Source organism: Hetaerina americana, unplaced genomic scaffold, assembly GCF_022747635.1.
Source record: "Hetaerina americana unplaced genomic scaffold, ioHetAmer1.1.p SCAF_6, whole genome shotgun sequence".
Taxonomy (NCBI): Eukaryota; Metazoa; Arthropoda; class Insecta; order Odonata; family Calopterygidae; genus Hetaerina; species Hetaerina americana.
In genome coordinates this window covers 90,125,579-90,151,031 of record NW_027287205.1, presented here as the reverse complement: position 1 = coordinate 90,151,031, position 25,453 = coordinate 90,125,579, and the positions used below count along the sequence as shown (strand labels likewise).

At 44.4% G+C, this 25,453-nt stretch overlaps 1 protein-coding gene across 5 annotated transcripts in view; it reads right to left on the bottom strand.

Annotated features, from left to right (window-relative positions):
* RhoGEF2 (Rho guanine nucleotide exchange factor 2) overlaps window positions 1-25,453 on the bottom strand; it is a 394,018-nt gene that overhangs the window by 20,978 nt on the left and 347,587 nt on the right. For 4 of the 5 annotated variants that reach the window (XR_011702249.1, XM_071593430.1, XM_071593431.1 and 1 more), the window contains exons 28-30: window positions 11,541-11,738; window positions 8,831-9,024; window positions 4,258-4,485 (exon numbers count right to left, since the gene is read on the bottom strand). Coding sequence is in view for 4 of the 5 variants with exons in the window: in XM_071593430.1 (XP_071449531.1) it covers window positions 4,258-4,485; window positions 8,831-9,024; window positions 11,541-11,738 (620 nt within the window). In the remaining variant the exon portion in view is untranslated. The remainder of the gene's footprint in view (window positions 1-4,257; window positions 4,486-8,830; window positions 9,025-11,540; window positions 11,739-25,453) is intronic. The other variant, XM_071593432.1, reaches the window with a different exon arrangement.

Here is a 25,453-nt window from a genome sequence, read left to right as displayed (position 1 = left end):
AAACAGACAGTAAGGGAAATCAAGGAGGATGGTAAAGAGCTAAGTACTATCGAATAAAAATGGGACAGTTTCAAGAAAGGGTTGTCCAAAGCTGCAAAAGACACTATTGGAACCGTTAACGCTAGAAGGACTAGGAAACCATGGATCACGGATGAGATGATTACAAAGATGGATGAGCGGAGAAAATGGAAGAATGTAAATACAGAGTTAGGCAAAATGAAATAGAAAGAATTAAACAATAAATTGAGGCGGGCAACAAATAAAGCAAAAGAAGCATGGTGGAAGACGCAGTGCGAGGATATGGAAAGTCCGCAGAGGAAGGGTGAAATCGGTGTGCTGTACAGCAAAGTTAAATAGTTATCGGGAAGTAAGAAAGGGAGATCTATGCTAACAGTTAGAGATAAGGTGGGTAAGGTAATATTTGACGCAGGAAAGATCCAAGAGAGATGGAAGGAGTATATAGAAGAACTGTATAGTAAAGAACTTAGACCAACAATGTTAGATATAGAAAAGGAACATGACGTAGAGGAAGATAGCTTAGGTCCAGGCATACTCGACGATGAGATAGAAAGGGCATTAAGGGAGATGAAACTAAATAAGGCCGTGGGCGTAGATAACATTCCCATGGAACTTTTAAAATGCTTAGGAAAAGGTGGGAGGAAGAGGCTATATTGGCTGATCCGTAGTATTTATGAGGAGGGAACCTGGCCGGAAGACTTTGTGAGATCAGTTTTAGTTCCTATTCCGAAAAAGGTAAAGGCCACGTCATGTGAGGACTATAGGACAATTAGTTTGATATCCCACGCAGCTAACGTTGTTCTCAGGATCATAAACAAAAGGATAGAGAGTAGGGCAAATGATTACTTAGGGGATGATCAGTTTGGGTATAGGAAGGGGACAGGTACGGGTGATGCCATTGCAGTAATGAGATTATTAATCAAGAGGAATATAGAACGCAACCAGGAGGTATTTGCCTGTTTCGTAGATTTCCAAAAAGCATTTGATAGAGTGAATTTGGAAAAACTAATGAGTATTCTGCAGAAAATAGGAATAGATTGGAGGGAAAGGAGGTTAATCTGCAACCTGTTCATGTCTCAGACTGCTCAGGTGTGGGTGGGGAACGGGGAGTCAGGATGGGCAGTGTTAGGAAGAGGTGTAAGGCAGGGTTGCCCATTATCAACAGTGCTGTTCAACCTGTATGCAGAGGAAATGATTAAAGAGGCATGGGAAGACTGGAGGTATGAATGAAAGTGGGCGGGGAATTCGTAAAATCAGTTAGGTTTGCTGATGACCAAGCTTTAGTTTGCCAGTCAGCCAAGGGGTTGCAAGCATTGCTGAGTGAATTGGAAATTCAGTGCGACAGGTATGGGATGAGAATCAATATTAATATAACAAAGGTTATGCGATTTTCTAGAAAGAAAAAGGCTAAGCTAAACATTAAAATAGGAGGGCAAAAATTAGAGCACTTAGAACAGTTTACGTATCTCGGAAGTGTTTTGGACCAACACGGTCAAAGTAGTAGGGACGTAAGGAGAAGAATTGCGCTAGGCAAAGAGGCTTTCACTAGCAGGAGGGAGTTGATGAGAGGGACGTTGAGTAAGGATATTAAGAAAAGACTCGTAAAAACTTTGATATGGAGGGTAGCTATGTGCGGTGCGGAAACGTGGTCATTGAAGCAGGAGGATAGACGTAGACTGGAGGCTTTTGAAATGTGGGAGTGGAAAAGAATGGAGAAGGTGAAATGGACAGAGAAGAAAACAAATGAGGAAGAACTTGGTATGGTGGGTGAAGAGAGGGGTTTGTTGGGAGATATATCCTACGGATGCAGGAAAAGTGGATGAACGGGGTATCACACATTCTAACATTTGTTCTAACAGCCTCTGATATTACTGAGGGGGAAGCGAAAGTCCCATTTCTTCCACGATTACACTAGGCTGAATAATTCGTTGTCTCGGGCGTGACTTCATGGAATTGACTTAACATAATGAAAAGAGAAACTTTATAATTCCACATAGATTTATGTGGAATTACAATCTTTCAAAATCAATCAATCAATCAAAATTATGGAATAATCTACGTGGAATGACAAAGTTTCTCTTTTCATTAGGCTGAATAATTATTGAAATTAAAATGAACTGATAGCATTGATACAGGGTCTGCACAATAACTATCGGGACTGTTTCCAAAAATCAAAATTTATTGCAGTTATCATTACAATTACTTAATAATTTTCAACATACGTTCCTCCTGCATCGATACATTTATTTCGGTGCGTCTGCCACTCGTCAAAAGCCCAAAGCTGGAAGTCAGTGTCTGGAATACTGTTGAGAGCCTTTGTCGTCGCCGCTTGAACCGCCTCGATGGAGCCGAATTGATATCCTTTGAGGCAATAACATTGTCGAGAAAATCTTCAACTTCCTGGACGAAGTCCAAAATTTCCACCCACAACAGTTTTTCTTCCTTGCTCAAGACTTTCAGCACCAGCTTTGTGCACACTTTCCTGATCGCAAGATCCTCTGTTAAAATGCTCTGGATGGTTTTGACTGAAAGGCCGGTCTCCTCACTGATATTGGCAATGGTTAAATTCCCTTCAGAGTCCAAAACATTTTTCACTTTGGCCACCTCGGCATCGGTTCGAGCAGTCGTCGGGCATCCGGCACGGTGCTGGTCTCCAACGAGCTTCTGGACTTCCTTAAACGTTTTGTGACGCTCAAAAACTTTAGTGTGGCTTAAGGCATCATCCTCAGAAGGCTGTTTAATGAGTACAAGGGTCTCCAATGCTGATTCCCCGAGTTAAACGCAAAACTTCACCGCGTAGCATTGCTAGACGGTGCATTCCATGTTGACGCGATGACACCACATACAATCACACGTCACCAAAATCCCTCTCCTGTCTCAACGCATGCCCGGAGGCAACTGAACTATTAAAGTGCGCCTGAGTGGTGAGGGACCCCTCTACCGAGCCGACCAGTCTGACCCCCATCCACCGTTCAGGCTACAGGGAACCAGTCACGATACTCATTGTACGGACCCTGTACATTATAACAGTAGTGGACAGTCATGATTAAAATCCTCAGTCAACTACCTCCATGTCTCAAGGGATCTTTTGACTTGCCGGCAGCATTTATTTATCTACCACAGCAAGGGTTCCTGCCCCGCCAACACACCACAAATATAAAGGAAGCAATGGGATGAGATCTGACCAAATACCAACAACAAAAGGTCTTTGAGGAAAATGCATTTGCCATTAAATTCAAAACACTGCCAAGATAATCAAATCCCAACATCATTTCATAAGCAGTTCACCAAGGATTAACACAATTGATTTAGTCCTTATATTAGATTAAAGCAGGAAATACCACATGCTAATCAAGTCTTTTATTTTCCCATTTGCAACATTATGGTCACTTTGCAGGTTAATTTTAATATGAATGTGATAAAAACTTTGTTAATGGTCAAATTAGACCTTTTTACACAGTAGGGTTACAAATATGGGACAACATTCATGAGACATGAGTAACACCAAAATTTTTACAATTTTTTGGATTTATGCACCATCCAAAAAATTGTAAAGTCATAAATTCTCGAATAAATGAGAAAATGAAAAAGGACTGATGCAGACCTTCCTGCATCAATAGCATTCTGTAAGTTGACTATTCACAGAAGCTCCTGACTTAATCACTAAAGACATTTTTTTTATAAATGAGAACAGATAGATTTTCCTTCAGCTGGGCAAACAATAAAGAAATTGAAAATAAATTAAACCAAGCACGGCAATCAAGGAAACCCTACAAATGAATACATTCACACAGACGGAACACACATGACCCCAGGAAAAAGGTTTAATTTTCCCATGTGGCATGACCTCCACAATGACCAAGGGAATAGATAATGGCCAGTGGGAATGGCAGGAACAAGAGCAAGGACCAAAAGGGAGAGATCAGTGATTAACCTTTTCGCACTGATTTTTACTTTCTTGGTGATTGAGACTGTCCAAATTGCCAAAAAAACAGCATTTCAATACTGCACCAGAGAATGCATTGGGCCGAGACGTTGCATTAGACCCAGAATGCAATTGTGAGGGGCTTTGATAAGTCGAGTCATGTCAGAGAACTGAACCTTTTGCTTTCGGAAGGAGTGAGCTAAATCGCGCCATCGTTCTCAATCACCAGGGAATCCAAGTCCAGCGCCGCGAGAGGGTTTATCAGGGAGGGCGGCACCCGAGAACACACATGCAGCCAAGGGAGCAGTCATTACCTAAAGGCGTGAGCACAGGCTGTGCCGTGAGGACAGCCCTCTGGGACACAACCACTTCCGATGGCTGGATCAGGGGACTCTCCTCCGTCAGCAGGCGAAGGGTCTCCCCTCCTCCCGCTGCCCTCCTCTGCATCCCGGGCGACGGCACAGGGCCTGGTGCTCCGGGCGACAGCTGCTGCGGGCCCCCCTCGGGCCCCTGCTGGGACGGAGGGGGTGCCATCCCATTGGCTGGGCCCACCAACATCAAAAACCCGTTACTCAGAGATCAAGGGCACAGGGCAAACAACAATCACCAAAACAAATGGGAGTGTCATGCGTCGCAACATGAAACATGGACAGCCATCAAAATTCACACCCACAAGAGAAGACTGTGACAATGCAAAGGTGGTTAAGAAGTATACAGAAGCATTAATAAAGAGAGTTAAGTAGATCTTCGATTCATAATGGGTCCCAACTTCCCCACCGAACAATCTTCACATTCAAAAGCATAACCACTGAAGAGAGAATTTTAAGAGCACAAATCAAACACAACTTCATGGGGGAACTCACCAAACAATCATAACTACATTGTTTCCAATTAATCAAGATCTTAATTGCCCGGATTTCAATTTTGTTCATTGTTCCTCGTCAACTTCCACAAAAATTTTTCAAGAATGGACCTTTTCTTCTATGGTTTGAGTACCAATTGTCAAGTTATCCTGAGCACCATGCTGTTAGATACATATACCATGCAAAGGCCATCATTATCAGCGATTACGTGAGAGAAACCAGTTGGATGTGTAGTGTTACGAAAAGATTTCAAATACAGGCATAACTCACTTTATGATATTATTCGGTTTTCCAGAAGCATGTCATCAAATACAAAGTCATCATGTCATTTAAAGACATGAAATTTTATATTTTTAGGATAACTAATGTTTTCAATTAAAAATGCTACACATCAACACGTATTTACACATAGGCACAAACTTGACGGTCTCTTGGAACATCAGTAAATGTTTAATAGAGCATAATACCATGTTAGCCAGAATATAATTTAATTTTCTTCTCCAAAATGTACCTTTGAAATCACATTTGCATATTTATATGCCTTGAAACCATAAGTGAGTACTTAACATCTGTACCAGAATTTTGCCAACATGATGCTACGTTGCAAAAATATATTCGAAACGCATCCCGAGAAGAAAATTGAAAATAGACATTGGCAAAGTTGTAGCAACTTCAAATAAGAGTTGTCCCATCAGAACTGTCTTGCACAAACATGCTGTCTCGCAGTCTTCATAGCTATTATGCTGGCGTCGTTTTTGTGTCTATAATTTCTGAACATTTAAATGATGGATGCAGAAAATAAAACTAATAATTCTAAGAAAAAGGCTTCTTCCAAATTCCAAGTAAAGAAAGGAATCAGATGGAGTCGTATTGCAAAATTTTAACTACTCTAATCTTAAGGAGCACAAAAAGCAAACAATGCTCCAGTTTCAAAGAAGTGTTGGGTGTCTGAAGCAACAATCATAAGTTAATGGCAAAATTAGCCGTATGGATTTAAATTTACTACTTCAACCAGAAAGTCATTTATGAAACCTTGAAAAAGAAGATTTGACACCTTACTGGCATACATCAGTCTTAATAAAAAACTTTTTGGTATTAGTTATGTGCATATGCACAATGAAGAGGGAAAAAGGAGAGAAGAGAGGAGTACTGTAAACAGTTTTAGGGAAGAATTTGAACATGGGGGCAGCGCAAGGCACCACAAGTGATGCAAATGTGAACTACTTGAACTCATGGTCGCAGTATGGCAGGAAAAGGTTAGTGCACTGAAGTGAATACATTGCACGAGCTATGTCATTCATGCAATAAAACCCCGGGGATGATATCCACATCGCACACATGTTGGAATCATCGCGGAATGAAAATAACACCTGACCCAAACAAGCTGAAGCGTGAAAAATGCAAGAACACGGAGACCGACAACTGGGATCATTAGCGCTGCCTCAGTTAAACAAGGCTCCTGAATGATAGAAATTTTTGTGACTTGTTTTCTTGACTCAAAACCAGATCAAATATAATTATTATTTCTACAAACAATTTTGAAGAAGGGCATCTGTTTGGACTTGTTAAACAGTGAGGTATCTCAGACTCTCGTGCGCTAAGTTTGCCTCAATTACTTGGGAATGTTAATTTTATGCTGCCTGCTAATGGAAAGACGAGATGAAAGAAAGAACATGATCAATTGAAGAAAGAAAAATATTCGAAACAAGCTGACTATCATGATGGAATCTGTAACCCATTGTTCAATTAGTCCCGGGACTTTGAATTTTACGAAACAAATGTTGTTTTCTTAATTATCTTATGTCTTTTCTCATTACTTATGGAATAGTGGGTGATCTGGCTTAATATCTAGGATTGAAGGCCTCCACGGTGGACACATTAGTGGAAAATCACTATTCCATTCTGAAGCATGCAAAACCAGCAGAGACATTTGTCTAAAGAGAGAAAATATGTTAGGAATTCCAAGAATTAAGAATAACTGAAGGGGTGACAAGTTTTTAAGTGCTAGATCCGTCAAATATTCCCATGAATGACATCATCGAAAGAGAGAAAGTACCGTACATTGCCACAAGATCGGGAATTGGAGATCAAACAGCATCCAATGGTTGGCTTGGCACCTTTAAAAATCACCATTATCAGGTATATAAGGCTGTGCATGTGGCCAAAGTAGAATTTTTTTAGTCGAAGCTGCAACTCAGTGGAAAAGTTTTTATACCTCGTCTTTCGTTTGTCAAGCAGGATAAAATTTACGTTCCAGATAATCTTCAAAAACTTCGCACATGGGAATCCGAGTTACCTACAACCTTCAATACTTCTTAAACTCTTCTTGCTCTCTCATTTTTTTATAAAGACTGATGTAAATGAGTCTCTGTTTCAGAAGTGTGAAATATTTTTATTTGAGCAAATAGAGATGCAGAAAGCAGGGAAACTGAAATGGTGTAAACACGGGGTTCCACATATGTCGGAATAATATGAAATCATATGGAATGTAATGAAAATGTTGTTATTTGGGGGAAAACTTAAAATTCTGATTATTCAAATAAGGCATTTCACTGTGTAAATTATGCTTTAAAAAAATGACAACGTATTCATTTTATGATATGAAACAGGAAAATATAATTACGAAGGATGCATACAAACTCCTTTGTACTGCACAGGCAAACGTGAGCATACGTAGTAGAAAGAATCTTGGCAGCTCTCCGGATTGAAGGGGAGGGAGGAAGGAATTGGCCACTCCACCTCACTCACCCTGAGCACCCCCTTCCTCCTTTTCAATCGCTGCTCATTGAATATTTGAATTGCAGTGATGCAACAACAACATTTTCGTGGAAAATTAACAGTTTATTATTCCAATGCAACAATATCAGAGCTTAAAAATCATCTACCTAGACTGGGATTCAAACCCGGATTCCTTGAATTCAGATTCTTGGAATTTTTCAAAGGTAAAGCTCCCCAAGTATTGTGAGTTGGCTTTGACCTCAAGGACTGTGGCTCAATGCGTATGACTACGAATGCCAGTGACATTGTATGCACAGTATTTAGTCACAACATCATGTTCCTTTAAAGCCCCCAAAATGTTGGAAAGAGGATGCCTCGATAGATTAACTGAGTAAAGCACTCGGCCAGACATTGAGTGATCCAGGTCCGAATCCTGGTCAGGGCAAATGATTTTTACACACTGAAATTGTTACATTGTAATGCACATTTCGTGGATAAAACCATTTAATGTTACGGTCGCGGCATCTGCTTCAGTTTCTTGGAATTTGTTTATTCCAAATTAGTGCACACTAAAAATGATGTAAGTAACTAAAAATATCAGATAAACGTATCAAACAAAAGTCAGTGGATAATTGATTAGGAGTCCTTCAGCAGAACTAATTCCATGATGTGAAAAGAAAAAAATTGTTGGTAAAAGTTACATCAAACTGCTTTTGATTTAACACATTTTTTGGCATTGGCCATGCATTTGTCCACACTTGAGAATTGAAAAGATTTCAAAAATATATAATTGCAGATAAACCTACATCTTATAACAGAAGATGGCAAGGCAGATGCTGTTAGAATGCAAGGAACTAGAATTTTGCAGAACGGCAATGCTCCCCAAATAATGCATCGCTTTGCCTCCAAATTCCCAATGCATGCCCTTTCTTTAGACCACGACTCAAGCAGTTCATTAGAGATTGGATGTGAATAAGTCTCTAATAGACTCAACACCAAACACTGCCGATGATATTCAAAACAGAATATCCAGTCAAATGGCAAATGAACCCCAACAGAACATAGCAACAATGAAATGCCTCTTGGGAGGATTCGCGCGTCGCCTACGCTCCACAATGCAATGATGCACGGGTGCAGGCAGAGAGGGAGGAAGGGGAGACGGCAGTCCAAGTCCACAAACCCCTTAGACCGCTCAGCCCAATCGAAGACACGTCGATGATGACTCATGCAGTGACCAGTGGAGTGGTCCACCACTCCACTGGTCAGCCAGCCAGCATCAGGAAGTGAGATGCAAAGAGGTACCCACCTGATTTTTGAGCTGTCACCTCAGATTCCGAGGGTGTTGGTGTGCCGATGGATGGCGTTGGTGTGGTGCTCATCGATTGATCAGTGCTCCCGGCAGTTGCCACCGCTGCTGCCCCACCATCCACCTCAGCCGCTCCCCCCTCGCCGAGGGCAACCTCGCCCCCCGCTGCTGCTGTGTCACCATTCTCATCCATACTGCAGGAGGGGGCACAAAATGTCAAGATTAAACGGGCACAACTCTCAGGGATCACAGAGGGGAGAGTACGTGAGTATGGGTAGACAATACGTTGCTCGTGGGATTAGAGCATCCAAAACTCTATACCGCAATAACAGGTGAGAAAGCATCCTGCTATAGACAATACAAGTGAAGTGGGAGCTACAGGAATCAGCCCAACCGGACGTGTTTCACGCTCGGCAATGGAGAAGGCAAAACTTCAGAGGTTTCCATCTCACGAAATCCTTACAAAGCAAAGCACAATACATATACAAGGACCCAATCAGCAAGAATGACTTGGAATGTTAGGATGATTATGAGGACCAAAAAATTCGAAAAGATAGGGCAAGAGATGGAGAGAGGAAATATTTTAGTTTTAGGAAAGAGCGAGGTGAGATGGAAGGATAGTGTGATTACTGGAGTGATAGCTGCAGAGTAATATACAGCGGAGGGGACGAGAGAGAGCAAATGCGGAGAGGAGGATTATATTGAACCAAAAATTGTGTAGTAAAGCATAAAAAGAAGCGTAGTCAACAAAGAGCAAAATTGGTCAATAGTATTTAATGTTTGAATTTAAACATTTTTGTACCATCCGTAATTTCCCATTATCTTTTCCCTCGCATTTATTAATTAGCACCCCCTAGAATTCCATTATTTCCTTTAAAGCGAGAGCAAATACACAGCTTTACTCTGCAATGCATAAGCTGTTAACTATCTAAACTAAATTATTTTAAATGAAATATCATATTATGAATATGAATCCATATTGGCGATTCTTTCTGAAATTTGTCCCACATCAGACATTTTGACTTTTCCTGTCTAGCTATGTGACTTATTTAGCTTTCTCAGGAAAATAGATTCTGCTACACAAACACATACACACATGCACAAGAAGAATTTTTTGAGATGCTTGAGGGCGGGTCTTGGAATGCAGTCACCCCCTTGTCATCAATTCTGTTACAAGAAGGTAAAAACAAGCCAACAGCTAGAGAAAATGATGAATTCAATACGAAATTAATGGTCCACAATTCATTTCACAATTTGGGTAAACTTGTGTATTTTCGATGGCCATATATCGTCTGAAGTGAACAATAATGCAATAGTCACTCAAAGGGAAACAACATTGCTTGTTTCCCTCGAATAAGTGATATTGGAAGCAAAAACCGGAATTAATTGGCAACAAATATTAATGAAGACAAAGGATATTCAGTCACATGACCAAATTCTTTTATAAAGATTGAGGTTTGGACAATACAGCATTTTTCCCAGTTAGGCAATGATATAAAAAAAAAACTTTTTTTCAACGTCCAAAAGAAACATACTACTCACTTCCTTTCCTATAATCAAGCTTCTATCTAAAGGGAGCAGACCCAGGCATTATATTGAGGGCACTGAAAATGGTAGGGCTCCCGGCTTCGTTGTTCCCAGCTAACTTCACGAAACCCCTTAACTTTAGCACCTGTGGTTTGTCCATTGTTTTGCCACCCACCCACTTATTCCCAGAGCAAGGAACAATTCATTTAGAGTTGTGCTTGGATCCAACCAGTTGCGCAAAACAAAAAGGGACAGGGAACATTCTTGTGAGAAATGACAATCGCCCTCTTCTCCACTTACGAAGGATGTGTCGGCTGAAGATAGCAGATGGCACCACACGCGTGGCAAGCATCTGCCCCCTCCCCCAGCCTCCACTCCCCTAGCTACAATTCCTACAATCCTGTAACTATTGGCCCCCAATCATCAATTAACTTGCCCATTACCTTGCTAGCAGGGTCAGGTCTTGAACAACCCTCAACTTCAGGGAATATTAATGGTCAAAGTGGGGGTGTCCAATCTACAATTGCTGCAGTGCCGACTACTAACGACTAGAATTTGGTAAGAATCATTGGTCGAACAGAGAGAGGAACCAGCTCCCCGTCTCAGTGCCCTCTTCACATGCATGTGAAATTCACACTCCAAGGATTTGAATACATGAGACAGCTCTAAATCGAACAAGCCATTATTCATGGGTCCATCATGGATGGCATTTTCTTTAGATTCTTCCTTCAAAAGATTTATGGTAATGACAAGAAATATACGAGTACTCGTACTTTGAGTTTTCCGATAACTATGTTTAAGGGAGGAATTATTAATCAAAACATTGCAGAACCAGCGGTGGGTATGTATTGATAATCAATCAAAAGAAAGTAAATTTTAAGTTACTTTGGTTTATCGAGGAATGGTTGAAGGGAGGAGGGATTAGCCAATAGCCGAGGGCAATGGCCGATACTGGGTTTCCCTCCACCCTTCCACCGGGCAATCAACCAAAAGTAGCAAAATATCCTGTCCCATCCAATGGATGAAATACTGCACTTCAAGGGCTCTGCACATCCATCCCGAGTGGGGAATGGAATAGCTCTGAAACTTCTGCGTAACCCCAGGCTTATTGAGTTGGAAGGGGCCAAGGTCACCTGGAATGCCTCTGTTGCAGTCCATGTCATGACCAATGAGGAATACTTACTCTTTGGCTTTGGCAGCAGCTGCTGCATCGTAGTAACTGTTGGTTGGTTGGGGGATGGCCATCGGTGATGGGGTTTCACTGGCAGGTGCTGCACTGGGGGTGCTTGCTGCCGCTGATACTGATGGGAGATCGGGTCGTCTATTTTTAGCATCTCTGGTTTTGTAAGCTTCTGCTGCCTCTGAAATGTGCCGGAACCACCTGAATTGATGGAAAGAAAAACACCTCTTAGAAATAATTCCTTGAGCAATGCTACATTCATTTAAAAGTGTAATGGTAAACCTTCCAGACATAAATGCTCCGATATTAATGCCCTTCCTTCAATGGCTTGCTTAATGCACAGACATTACCCCGCCGCACTCATTCCCTGTGGCTCATTTTTCATCTTGGCAGAGCGATTTGACCGATGTCTTTCAAAAGTTACAAGTATATGTAGACCAATTATCTATCAGTAATCGACCCGAAGGTCGGTTTGGTAGGTGATGGTAGAGTTCACCCAGTACTAAGCCCTTTACGGGGGGTGAAATTTTGGGGATGCGAACTTCTCCCGGTCGATCTGCGAACGGCAATGGTAAGCAAAGCGAATGAAGGGTACGATTCCGGAGAGAATGAACGGAGCGGGAGACGAACCTAGAGGCGTGGGTCTGCATGCCGCTGAAGACGCTCCTGAGTGCGCTGCTGTTGGGCCGTTGGTCGGGGGAGAGGGAGGGCGGCGGAGGGGCAGGGCCGCCGCCGTCCTCGCCCGCAGCGGCGCCCATGCCTCCGAAGTTCGCTCGCGCACTCCAGAGCGCGACGCCACCACGGCCCACCTACGGCCGTCGTTGCATCGGTGGCGTGGTTGCCTAGTGGGCGGAGATCGTTCGGCTACTCGATCGGAGGATCCCGGGTTCGAGCCCGGGCGACGAACTGATTACACCCCTCAGCTACGAACTCAAACCTAGTGTCTTCTTCAAGGGTACCGGGAGTTCATGTGACAACAGAGGCGGCACACACATAATGAGTCACTAGCTCCCTCATTAAAACCATGGCAATAGACGCATAACCTCCACGCCAGCCATACAGACTTTAAGTTCAAATCAATCAAACCGTAAATCTTCGGCATCTGACTATCGTGGAACATTGCATCAGAGAAATGATGGAACCAAGACTAAAATATTTCAATCACTTGGCAGGCACGTCGCCATGCTAGTGATGAAGAGAGGGAGAGGGGGGCCGCGACGACACCACCTCTCGTGCTTTCTTCATGTGCTCCGCGGAGACGCCATCCCTCGGTGGAATCGCGAACCGCGGTGGTTTGATCGGCGGTGGGGATGGGGGAGCGAAACACTCTAGCCCGATCGGCCAAGCACTCGGTGAGGCACGCACCCATGAGGCCTCACGCGTATCACGACGGCATCCCGGAGGCTATTTTTAAATTAAGAGGACACTTGAACACTCCCGACGGTCACTCAGTCGAATGAATATGCATGGCCTCTAGACGCGCCTCATGCAAACTACAACCGTCCCATTTAGCGCACACCTATCAGGACACTTTCGACCCAAATACTGGAACGTGCGCAACATTTCAAGAATACGGTGCGTGCATTCACACGAAGGGTGTCTGAAAGACCTCAATATGAAGATGACAGCACTCTTCAACAAAAGTGGGTGAATTTGAGTGTTTGCGCATGCGTTGAAAGGTGCTAACCAATATTTCAGCCTTTTTTGACACTTGGTTGCTGTTTAACAATCGTTTGAGTGAGTTGCAGTGAGATTTGTGAGAAAATGGAAAAAACTGAGTATCAAGCCGTCATTTAACATTTGTTTTTAAAAGGCATTAAGGCTACGTAAATAAAAGATGAATTTGATGCTGCGTAATAGGACTCGGTAGCATCATTTATGATGATGAAATTTTGAGCGGCTGGCGTGATTTTGGCGTGACCGTTCCAGCTTGGCCGATGGTGAGCGTCCGGGAGCGACAAAAACTGCGACAACCACCGGTAATATTGAAAAATTCACCAAATGGCACTCCATGACCGTTGAATTAGGGTTGGAGAGATAGCAGAGGCTAGGGCCGCCATATCGGAAGAACGCGTTTGTCATATATTGACTGAAGAATTGCACACGCGTCAGGTATCAGCGCGTTGGGTTCCGCTTTTGCTCACTTTGGACCAAAAATGTATCAGAAGTAACATTTCCAATGGGGCCCTGCTGGAGTGGTGCTTAAGGCAAGCAAGTCAGATGTTTCGCATCGATTCATCACTGCAGGTGAAACTTAGACCCACTACTACATTCATGAGACGAAATAACAATCAAAACAGTGGGCTTCATAGGGTGAATCTGCAAAAAGGCGAAGCCGGTTCCATCGGTCGGGAAGGTGGATGTTTTTTGGGAGAGTGACGGATTTGCGTCCATAGATTATCTTCAAAAGGGTAAAACAATAACGAGAGAGCTGGGCATCATTACTTGACAAGCTGAATGCAGAATCTAAAAACATGACTGCGTTTTAGTAAGAAGAAAGTGCTTTTCAATAAGGACAACGCACACTTGGGCGGTCGCCATGGCGAAATTTCACGAATTGTACTTTCGAATTGGTTGACCAATCACCGTACATCACCTAATCTGGCCCCCAACCACTTCTTCCTGCTTCAAGTTTTGCTTGAAGAAGAGAAATTTTCATCGGACGACGCATACGTCAATGCCTATTTTGCGGAGAAAGATGTCAACAACTATTTGGAAGGATTAAAAAAGTTAAACAGGGCATCGCTGGAAAACGTGTATCGAATTAAAAGGAGATTACTTTGGAAAATACATATGGAGAAAAATTGTGATTATTTGTTAGGTCGGAAACTTTTCAGCCTACCCTCGTAAACTAATGCAGTGCATTTAAAAAGTGTGCGCGGTGTTGGGCATTTGACAGCAGACAAGACGGAAGAGAAACGGAAACACTTGAGCACCGAAACTCGGATGCGGTGTTACAGAGAGGATGGAGGTATATTGGATGATTTTCCAACATTATTAAGAACGAGGGAAGTCCTGCATCTTTAACTCTATTGGTGACGGTGGTGAAATAGCGTGTCGCTAAGACGCCGGAATGCGAACCAGTTTATCGGTTGCGAGAAGCGTTTTTCACTGCAGAAAATTTGCAAAGAAGTTGCAGAAACCATTTTTCGGGCGAGACATCAAAATCAGCCAGGCTTTGGAACTCCACGAATGAATGCTTGCCGTAGAGTAAGTAGGTACTCGTGGCTGTGGGGTCATTGTTCGATGAAGTCGAGGAAAGATGCGTGAATTTAGAATCGAGAAGAAGATTGTGAAATCTGAACAAATTAAGAGGAGGCAAAGCTTGAAATAACTAGAAATGAACGCCGTGGATTGGTTGACGTGGTCGTGTCGGAGGAGTTCTCCACGTGCAAATTCTCCACGGCGACGATAACGACCATAGCATTTATTCACAGCGAAAATTACGATGACGAAGCGGATCCAGTGGCGGGAGGTGTGGGGAGGCTGCGGAGGAGGAGGGCACCACGGGGTGCCGACCCGTGAAAAGACACCGCCATGGAGTGTGGCAGGAGGTCATTAAACACCAGACTACTTCAGACACAATATACTTTCTCCCCACTAGCGCGGTCGGACATAATCATCCCCTATCCATTCGTGGGAAAAACGACGCCTTGAACTTGTGCATTCTAGACTCAATCGGAGAAGAGACTGCGAGGCGAACGAGAATACGAAGACAGACGTCAAGTTTAAACACTAACGACCATCTGCGGTCGCCGGAGAGGTCATCGTGAGGACTGTAGGAGAGGGATCAACAAGGAGTCGCTCCGTCATTGATTCCCAGCCTAGCTGCTCTAATATTTTGGGTACGCTACTAACTTTATCGTAACAATGTTTTACAAATCTAGTTCCTCTACGCTGCACGCGATCCAATTCAGCAATAAATCCAACTTCGAGAGGATACCATTTAGTACTTGCAAAATATTCTATATAAGAAGCCTAACCAGCGATAGATGGCATTTCTCTTTGACCTTATCATCACACTTACCCAGTGCTCTTGTAATAAATCCTTATTTTTTGTTACCTTGTTCCCCGCATGTATTTCACCCTGGAGAGGTCGTGAGTGAAGGTAACGCCTCCGCATTAAATTAAGTTCAAATTATCTTTACTGTAGGAAGTTACTTCCGAACGATCACATTGATGAAGAAATGATTTCAGAACAAATCGAATATTTGTTTTTGCAGTTGGCACCTGTTTGGTTCTTTCATTCAGGCTTTAGTGACCGGTACTCTTGATTGACTTTTATGTAAGATTGTGTCGATTAAATGTGGCATTTCGTTCTGCTGATGATGGATTTGTAAAGGATACTTCCTGATATTTGGTCACTTTTGACTCGATTCCGCGTCGTCCCGCGACTTCGCAGTTGCCATTGCGATGCCGTGAGCCAGCGGCCGTCCGTGGGAGAGGGTGGGCCCCGCCCTCCCCCCTTCCAATGTGCACACGGCAGCAGTGGGAGGCACGGCCAGCTTGCGCGGCGTTTCCTAAGGAGTGGGGAGTGAGCTCTGAAAGGATGCCCCTTCCGGCGGGAGGCTTGCTCCGGGCCGGAGAAGGGAACCGAACACGTGGCGCTGGGGTCGAGGGTCAAACTCGGCGTGGGAGGTGTACATGTTGGAAAGAGGGGGTGATCAAACGGCAGAGATGGAGGGAAGGGGGGAGCAGCAGCAGGAACCACTCCCTCGACCCTTGCACCCATCGAGGGTGCGGCGGACGCGCCCGAGTCGCGGGGGAGGGCACCCGGAAACATCTTCTCCCCATGATTCCTTCCTCCCGGCGCCCCCTATGCTGCACCCCTTTCACTTTCCCTTCCCCACAACGGGTTATTTATACACGCACCACAACACTCCACTGGGGCCAACCGTCCTTCTCCCCCCCCACCAAAAGGTCACAACTGGACGTGAGTCATGGGTCTGCGGATATGACCCTGAAACCAAATCGAGGTCTTCCCAACGGTCAGTCGTGGACGAGATTAAAGGGGAATGCGACAAGGCAGATGCGACGATGAGCATCCCGATGGAAAGGTCCAGGGCTGATTGTTTTGGGAATTGGAGAAGACGCTGGGATAAGTGTGTTAGGTGCCCAAGGGCAGTACTTCCAAGGTGACCGCTAAGGCCTCCTCATTGTTCTAGGTAGACTATTTTTCTCAAAATACTACCGGAATAGATACTTTCTTGACACACCTCATATATTCACCATAGTTTGGGCGAATCTGGGTGTGTCTTAAACAGGCGTCACCCAGAATCGAACCCACCGGACTGACCTTGCGTGATCGCCAACCCCCCGATCGAAGTGGACACGCGCAGTAGTTCGGAAATGGTTGACTTACTAAATTCCTTGCAAAGCGTCTTCACCAAAGTCTCACAGAATACCTCGGATAGCTTACCAAATCGTGCCGATCGCCGATACCCAAAATTGAAATATCATATAATGAAATAGAGCGTTTGATGAGAAGCATCGAGCCTAATAAATCTTCCGCGCCCGATGAAATACCCGCTCGTATATTTAAGGATCTAGCGTCGGAAATTGCACCGTATCTAAAAGTAATATTTAAGAAGTCGCTGGTAGATCACAAGGTTTCCATAGATTGGAAAACAGCTAACGTAACACATACTATATATTTAAAAACGGAGACAAGGAGGAACTAGTCAATTACAGATCTATTTCCCTCGCATTCATTTCTTGCAAGGTTATAGGAACATATAGTTCGATCGTGAGACACCTTACAGTCAGGAGTTATTAATGAAAAATCGGCACGGTTTTCAAAACGGTAGACCCTGCGAGAGACAACATGCGCTTTTTGTTCATGATATTCTTACTTAGGGGGAGAGAGCAATATTCCAGGGGACGCGATTTCTCTAGACTTAAGGAAAGCTTTTAGTCTACTATGCGTCGAAAGCTTTTTTAAGGAAAGCTTTCGACGCATAGTAGACTGACTACTCACAGAGCTAAAAGCACAAGGCGTAGATAAAAGTATCCGGGGTTGGATTAAAGACTTTTTGAATGGTCGGGTACAAAGGGTAGCCATAGATGAGTTAGCTCAAATGCAGTAAAATTATTTCAGGTATTCCAGAGAAAAGTGTAATCGGACCTCTTTCATTTTTTATTTACCTTAACGACACTAACTCAGCGGTAAAAGAGAGTGATACGGTTATTTGCCGAGGATGCAGTGGTTTACCGTGATGTCCGTGAATCTGAGGACACGGCAGCTTCATCAATGCAACGTTGGTAGGACCCTTGGCAATTAGGATCAAATTTAGGAAGTGCGATTCGGAACATTTTTGGAAAAAGAGCAATTCCTACCTGAACGCCTAATACTTCGGGAACACCGAAATGGAATGTGTAGACGCAATTAAATACCTAGGCGTTATCCTCACTCACGACCTCTCCTGGGTGAAACACATTCGAGGAATAAGTGGACATGCTAACAAAAAATTAGGATTCATAAGAAGAGTGTTGTGGGAATGTGATGAAAAGGTCAAAGAGAAATGCTACTCGTATATGTCGTTGGTTAGGCCTCATTTATAATATTCTGCAAGTACATATATATGGTATCCTCACGAAGTTAGATTAATTGCCGGATCGGGTCGCCTGCAGCGTAGAAAAGCCAGATTTATAAAACGTTGTTACGATTAACTGAATATCGTATCCAAAATATAAGAGGAGCTAGGCTGGGAATCATTGAATGGAGCGAAGGTTAAATTACAAATTAAATCTCTTGCACATAAATTGCAAGGATGTCTCTTCAGTTGTGACGTTGAAAATGTATAATTACCCCCATCGTTCTACGGCAGGAGAGATGATGTAAGTAAATTTATAGAGATTAAGTGTAGAAAAGATAGATTTAAGATGTCATTTTCCCACGAACGATATGGGATCAGAATAAATTTAGGTTTGTCCGACCGCGGTAGGGGTTAAATTCGGGTCAAAATTAGATTGATGTGTATTCATCCCCTGCCAAACACCCTAGCGGTGGCTTGCATGGTACTAAAAATACGAAAAGGACGTTGAGATCGAACTCGGACGATCACCAAGAGATGGCAACACCGAAGAAGAAAATTCGCGGTCGACTTCTCCTGTCCGCGCGGTGACCTTTGGAGAAAAACGCTCGGAAAGGGAATTGCGACGGACATCATCGGGCGTCGTGACATCATCGGACTTCAATTTCTACGGATAAATGGAATTGCCGCAGGCAAGGAAACATAGAAGCAACGAACTGCACTGCAATCAGGGCACAGAATAGGAAAACTGATCTATGCCTTGTCCCCACTTAACTATCATCTACAAAGTGTGATGTTTACAGGACACCATCACCCGTATTCACGGCAAGGTCATTCCATAGACGTCATTAACAAGGTCCCTCGACAAATTAAACGGGACCTTCCTCATTTAAGTTCTAGATTGTAGCTATAGCGTCAACACTTTCTGGATAGTAACACCAATAATTCCAACATTAAAGATAGTGGTATATTTAAAATATAAAATGTGTGGATTTCAGAGAAAAAAGCGATGAAAATCAGGCAACTGTCGCCCACCCCTAGATTTCTGGTGTCCCCGTCCATTTCTTCAACGCTTTTTTGACGTACGCTCATTCACAGGACAGACTTGGCGAACATTCTACAAATGTTCTTTTATTGAGTTTGGCTCTTCATGTAATATTGAATACTCACGTTAACGCAACGGCAGAATTGTTGAAACTTCAGTGAGCACTATACATACACGTACCAAGAGAGAAAATGAACGCTAGGGGGTGAGGCGAGTCCAGAAAGAGGAGGGGTACGCGAGGTGTCATAGCAGCAATGAGGTCACCGGCAGAAAGGAACCTTGAGTAAAACCATGCGGATTTGTATGCATAGTGGAGAGTGGGAGAAGGTGGTCGACGGAGTCAAGCGGGTAGAATTAATGAACGTATTGCAGAAGATGGGAGTAGATATGATGGATAGGCGACTTCTGTGTCGGGAAGAACGGAGTGTGTGAGAGGGTTAGAAACGCGGTTTTCAAAAACCACGAAGGGAATAGGGAATGGAAAAACGAACGCAGCAGTGAAGCGAGGTGGGCAACCTATGCAATCAACGTGTTGGGTGGTCAAAGGTTGGTCGGGCACCGGGGGGATACGACCATCATCCAGCGCTTTGGAGAATCAGCGTTTCTCAGACTGATAAAGGCGCCCATGACCACGGAACCAGTAGGTCGCTTTATCTTTGGCGTGAGTCGAGGGAACGCTTTACGACGGACTTCAAACGTTCATTTGAACATTATTAGTGGATTGCCGAGAGAGCGTCTATGGCTTATCGCGGAGGGGAAAAAGCACGCATCGAGGGATTGGCGCATGAAAAGGGGCGAGTTCGCCGCCGGCATTCCGTGGCTGGAAGGCACTCTCGAGGGCCCTCTTCGACAGCGAGGCGAAACCAGCCCAAGAGACCCGACGGCCGATGAATCCAAACATGGCGAGAGTTTTCACCTTTCCAGGCAAACGCGCCGGCGACTGCCAGAATAGATTTGGAGAACGGAGTGCGCTGGAGGAGACACCGGGGGCGGGTCGCGAATGGCGAGAGGGGTAGAAGGGGGAGGGGTCCTCCCCCCTTCCGCTGGAGGACTAACGATGGGAGGAGCGACCCAGATTCCGATTCGGGAAGACGGAAACTAGTTCGCGGCACTCCCAAAAGGCGGCGCCGTGTGTACAAAATGGATGGGGGGGGGGAGGATGGCGATCCCTCCCTTTCAAGTCGCCAAGGGGGCGCGCGGGAAAACAAGTGCGGGCGGCGGCCATCAGTAATCGATCGGAAACGATACGCAACCCGAAGGGGTAGGCTGTCCTCTTCCTTGGGAGTCATCCCCGAAGACAAACCGCTCTTGCAAACCCCACATCCACGGTGCGCAAATCCACTATCGCCCTTCGATAAACTCGCTCCTCAATGACTCTGCCCTCGACTCTGAACTGGACATGGCCCACTCGATCCAACTCCCTCCGCGCCATCCTCCCTCGCTTCCCTCCTTCCGGACAATCAATCCCTCCCTCCAGCTCCAGCGGGTGGGGCAAACCGCGCATGCCGGCAGCCGCTCCTTGGGACATCCCCGATAAAAATATACAAAAAGAATGAAACGTTACCCCCGATCACGAAGAAATGCAAAACTCGCGGCAGAATCACGGCAAGTCGATTAAAACCTCGAAAAATCCCGTGATAACCTCTCTTTGGGCACCATCGCTCCCAGAAGGTCGTTTTCTTTAACCGCACAACCGACTACTTCCAACTCCCAAACCCAAAAAAATGTAGAAGATAATACCTTTCCCCCCTAAATGCGCCCTCCACACAGCCCTTGACCGAACCCGTTTCTTTTAATTATTATCATTATTATTTTACAGTTGCGTTGCAATTAGGCGATTTTCCTGGTGGCAACGGTCAAGTTTGATCAAAGATAACTCTTACAACGAAAAATAAGTACATACATACACGCACTATAAAAACAGATAAGAGACAAAATATTTTTACATACAATGACATGACACTTCCACATCACATACAAAATGCCGTCCACATCACATACAAACAATATGTTAATAACTACAATGAAGTTTAATATCCAGTGGCTGCTTTACATTTATAATTAAAACCTCTAAAATTGGATGGAAAGGGCTCAAACAAACCTCCAGGCAGCTGGTTCCAATCAATAATAGTTCTATTTAAAAAAGAGTATTTCCTCTTAATTGTTTTTTGCCTCCTTATTTTTATTTTGAAACTATGGTCCTTTTCTCCCTTAAAGTTAGGCTTTTCTATCCCTTTCCATAAATCTTCCCACGCTTCGCCCTTTTCAACAATTCTATACATCGCACCAAACCTACTCCTTTTACTTCTATTTTTCAAACTCGCCCATTTCAGTATATCTAACATTTCTGTGACACTATCTGTTCCTTTGTACCTTCCGAGTACATATCTTGCTGCCTTTCTTTGAACTTTTTCTATCTTTTTAATATGCCCCACCTCATCTGGATCCCATACTATGGAGGAGTATTCTAGGATAGGGATAACCAGTGCCTTATATGCTTTTTCTTTTGTGGCTACGCAAACCCCATACCTCCCTTTGTTGATCTATACCAGTCCATTTGAACAAACACTGCTGCGTGACCACTTATTCCCGGAAAGACATGTATACCAATGATAGGGTTTGGAGGTCTCAGTAGAAGAACGTCGAGGGTATTTTCTCCCCCAGTGGGCTTATTTACTACCTGGGTATCCCCTTCTTCGTTAATGAGGCGATTTACCAGATCTTGTGCCTGCCCGCCACCCGCTGCTTTGCCCCCCACCATATTTCTGGAAGGTTTAAATCCCCTGCTATGATGATGTTATCTCGAGGGTTTACAGAACAATAGTCAGCAAGGATCTCCAACGAGTGCATACCTTCGCTTGGACTTCTATACAAAGCAATTATTTATAACCATTTGCTACTTTCTGCTTCTCGTAACCTTACACACATCATCTCACAGTTACTTTGTTGCCAATCTAAAAAGCTTATTATGTTGCTACAAACACAAATGGATAGTTAAACAACAACAAAATGTTTAGAAAATAATAATACTATCACGTAATCCACCCATTGAGGTAGGTTTTGGATGGACGCAAATACCAAATTAATATCTTGTCTCTCCTACCAAAACACAACCTAACATCCTACTCTACAACAAGCAACTCTAAATTCCGCATATCCTCCCTTCATCCCGTCAAACATCTCTATCATGTTCCTGCCATTTGCTCGTTTGCCTAATACTCTCCCCTCTATTACAGTCTTCAACATCCCGCTTTATAGTAAAAGAAAACTAAACTCACCAAACAAATACCTACCAATACATTCTAGCACACAATTCATCACAATTACACTCGTAACTGACTGAACTGCACACATCTCACAACCTTGCTCCCAGAGGAAATACAGGGGGAAGATTAAAAGGTCCAGGAAATCCTTCCAGGTGGTTTCCGCGCGTGCTCACATAGCACCAACCGATGAGGGAAGGGGGAACGCGCGTTCGTCGGCAACCCTCCTCACGGCTAGTCCAACGACTAAATTCCGCATGCACGGCAATGGACCAGAGTCAGGCACGATTGCAGGTGCTCAAGATCGTGGTAGCACGAGCGAAACGTCGCTCCGTGACAGAGTAACATAGTTTCGGGAAACGTAGTAATTTCCAAAAAACGATAAGGATGTCATAAAAGGAGAATTTCTTTTTCCAAAGACTCATGGTGGTGTCCTTTGAGGGAGGGAGGATATAAATTCTGGGAATAGGAAATAGTCCGCTGGTGCAAATCTGGAACTTTAAGGGGATTGGGGATTCGTCGCGATGACATTTATCGTGAGGAGTCGGTTACCTAGGAGCAGGTGTGGCTGGGTGCATCGGGGCGAGCGCAGATCTTTCGCATTTTCTAAATTTTCAGAAAAACTAGCAAGGGCACTGTCATCTCATCAATGCCACTGTCATTCTATCAATGCCACTGTCATCTTATCAATGCCACTGTCCGATCTGTGATCATGCGCACTCTTAACAACCGACGGTTTGAATTCAGCACTTTGACGCACACGTCGCACGTTGTCGTCGGTTCTTGAGACGTCGACGGCCGTCCAGCATAATGGAGCTCGTCCTCCACACTCTCCCTCTCGGCCATCTTGGAAGAGATTATGCCACTTAGAAACAGGAGTTTGTCGCATGCTTTCATCCTTGAACAGTTAAGACGAATCATGCCCAACGTCTCCGTACCCGATTCACCCAGGACAACAAAAAATGTGTAGGCGTAATGCTGTTTAATCATTCGCTGCGCTTGGCCGATTCACTCGACAGGGGTCAACTAATAACACGATCTAGCCAGCATGAACGCTCGCAGGCTATTGGCGCTAAGCGCGTATTGAAGGTCAGACTCCCCAACGCCGTGCCTGGGCGGTGCGGTCGCCCTGCGACGTACAGGCACGCCAGAAAAAATGTCCCCGATACTTTTTATACAAAATATGCGCCGTTTCTAATTCAATAATGAGACACTTCGACAGTCAGAGAGTTCTTGATGAAAAACAAGCACAGTTTCCGATAGGGTAAATCGTGCAATATCTACGAGACTCGCGCCGTTAACTTGTGCCTTTTGTTAATGCTACAGGATCGCACCCAAAAGTGGTAGGACTGATTTTCTCTGGGGCGAACGGAGCAGTGGAGGGGGGTCTGCCTGGCAGGGTAAGGTGGAGGGGGCTCTTAGCAACAGAACGACACCAACCTCAGTAGCCAGCGGGCTGTCGTTGAGTGAGGACACCATTTTTAGTGAAGCAAGTTTTTTGTCCGCGTCGAAAAACAAAATGAATCTGAATTTAGAGCAATGTTATTCCGTGAAGTTTTGTGCGAAACTCAGGAAGATGGCAACTGAGACCCTTGATATGATCAAGCAGGCTTATGGGGACACTGCCTTAAGCCGTTCCACAGTATTTGAGCGGCACAAGTTGTTTAAAGAGGGTAGGGAGCTCGTTGAAGACGACCATCGCTCCAGACGGCCGTCGACGGCAAGAACCGACACGAATGTGGACAGAGTGAGGACACTGCTGAACACAAACCGACGCTTAACCAGCGAAGAAATTGCAGACCAGTTGGGTCTGTCTGCATCCAACGTCCAACGCATTATTTCACAGGATTTGGCCATGCGCAAGGTGTGCGCCAAGATGGTGCCGAAAATTCTGATTGTCGACCAACAGGCAACGCGTGTGCGCATTTCCGAAGAAGTGTTAGCCAATTTGCACCGAGATGAAAATTGTTTGGACAATGTGATAACTGGTGATGAAACATGGGTTTTTCAATATGACCCCGAAACGAAAAGACAATCCGCGGCATGGCACACTTCCGCGTCCCCACGTCCAAGAAAGGCTCGCATGAGCAAATCAAAAATCAAAACGATGTTGATTGTGTTTTTCGACCGTCATGGAGTGGTTCACAAGAAGTTTGTCCCACCAAGGGAGACTGTGAATGCGAACTTTTACGTGCAGGTGCTCACCCGCCTCCGAGAACGCGTGAAAAGAGTCCGACCGGCCATCGCAAACTGCTGGGTGCTTCATCATGACAACGCGCCGTGCCATGGCGCGCTCGTCGTCAGACAGCTCCTGGCCAAATACGGCGTTGCCACGTTGCCGCACCCGCCCTATTCTCCCGATCTGGCACCAACAGACTTCTTCTTCTTCCCCCTGATGAAAAGAGACAGCTCAAGGGACGACGTTTTGACTCGATAAAGGCCGTTCAACAGGCTTCGACGAGGGTCATCAACGGCATCCCCAAAGAAAATTTCCAGCGGGCGTACGGGGAATGGTAGCAACGTTATACTAAGTGTGTAGCAGCTCAAGGAGCATACTTTGAAGATTATTAAGTCGATGTAAGTATATCGTCAATAAAATTCTTGTAAAAAAATCAGTCCTACCACTTTTGGGTGCAACCCTGTATCCTTAGTTCTGGAGAAAGCAATGCTCCAATTGATGCGGTTTTTCTACAATAAAAAAACGCTTTGGACTAAGTACCTCATAGTAAGCTACTCACTAAGCTAGAAGCATATGCCATGGATAAAATCTTCGGCTGGATTGAAGATTTTTTGAAGGATCGGGTTACAGAGAGTAGTCACCGATGGTGTTCAATAGAGTGTTATCGGACCTCTTTTATTCCTTATTTACGTTGACGCGCTAACTTCGCGGTTAAATAGTATGATACGTTCATTTGTCCACAATTCAGTGGCTTATGAAGCTATCCGTATTACTGAGGATGAAGCTTACCCTCACTCACGACCCCTCCTGAGCGAGAAATACACCAGGAATATGTGGTCAAGCTAACATAAAATAAGGATTTATTAGAAGAGTCCTGGGAAAATGTGATAAAAAGG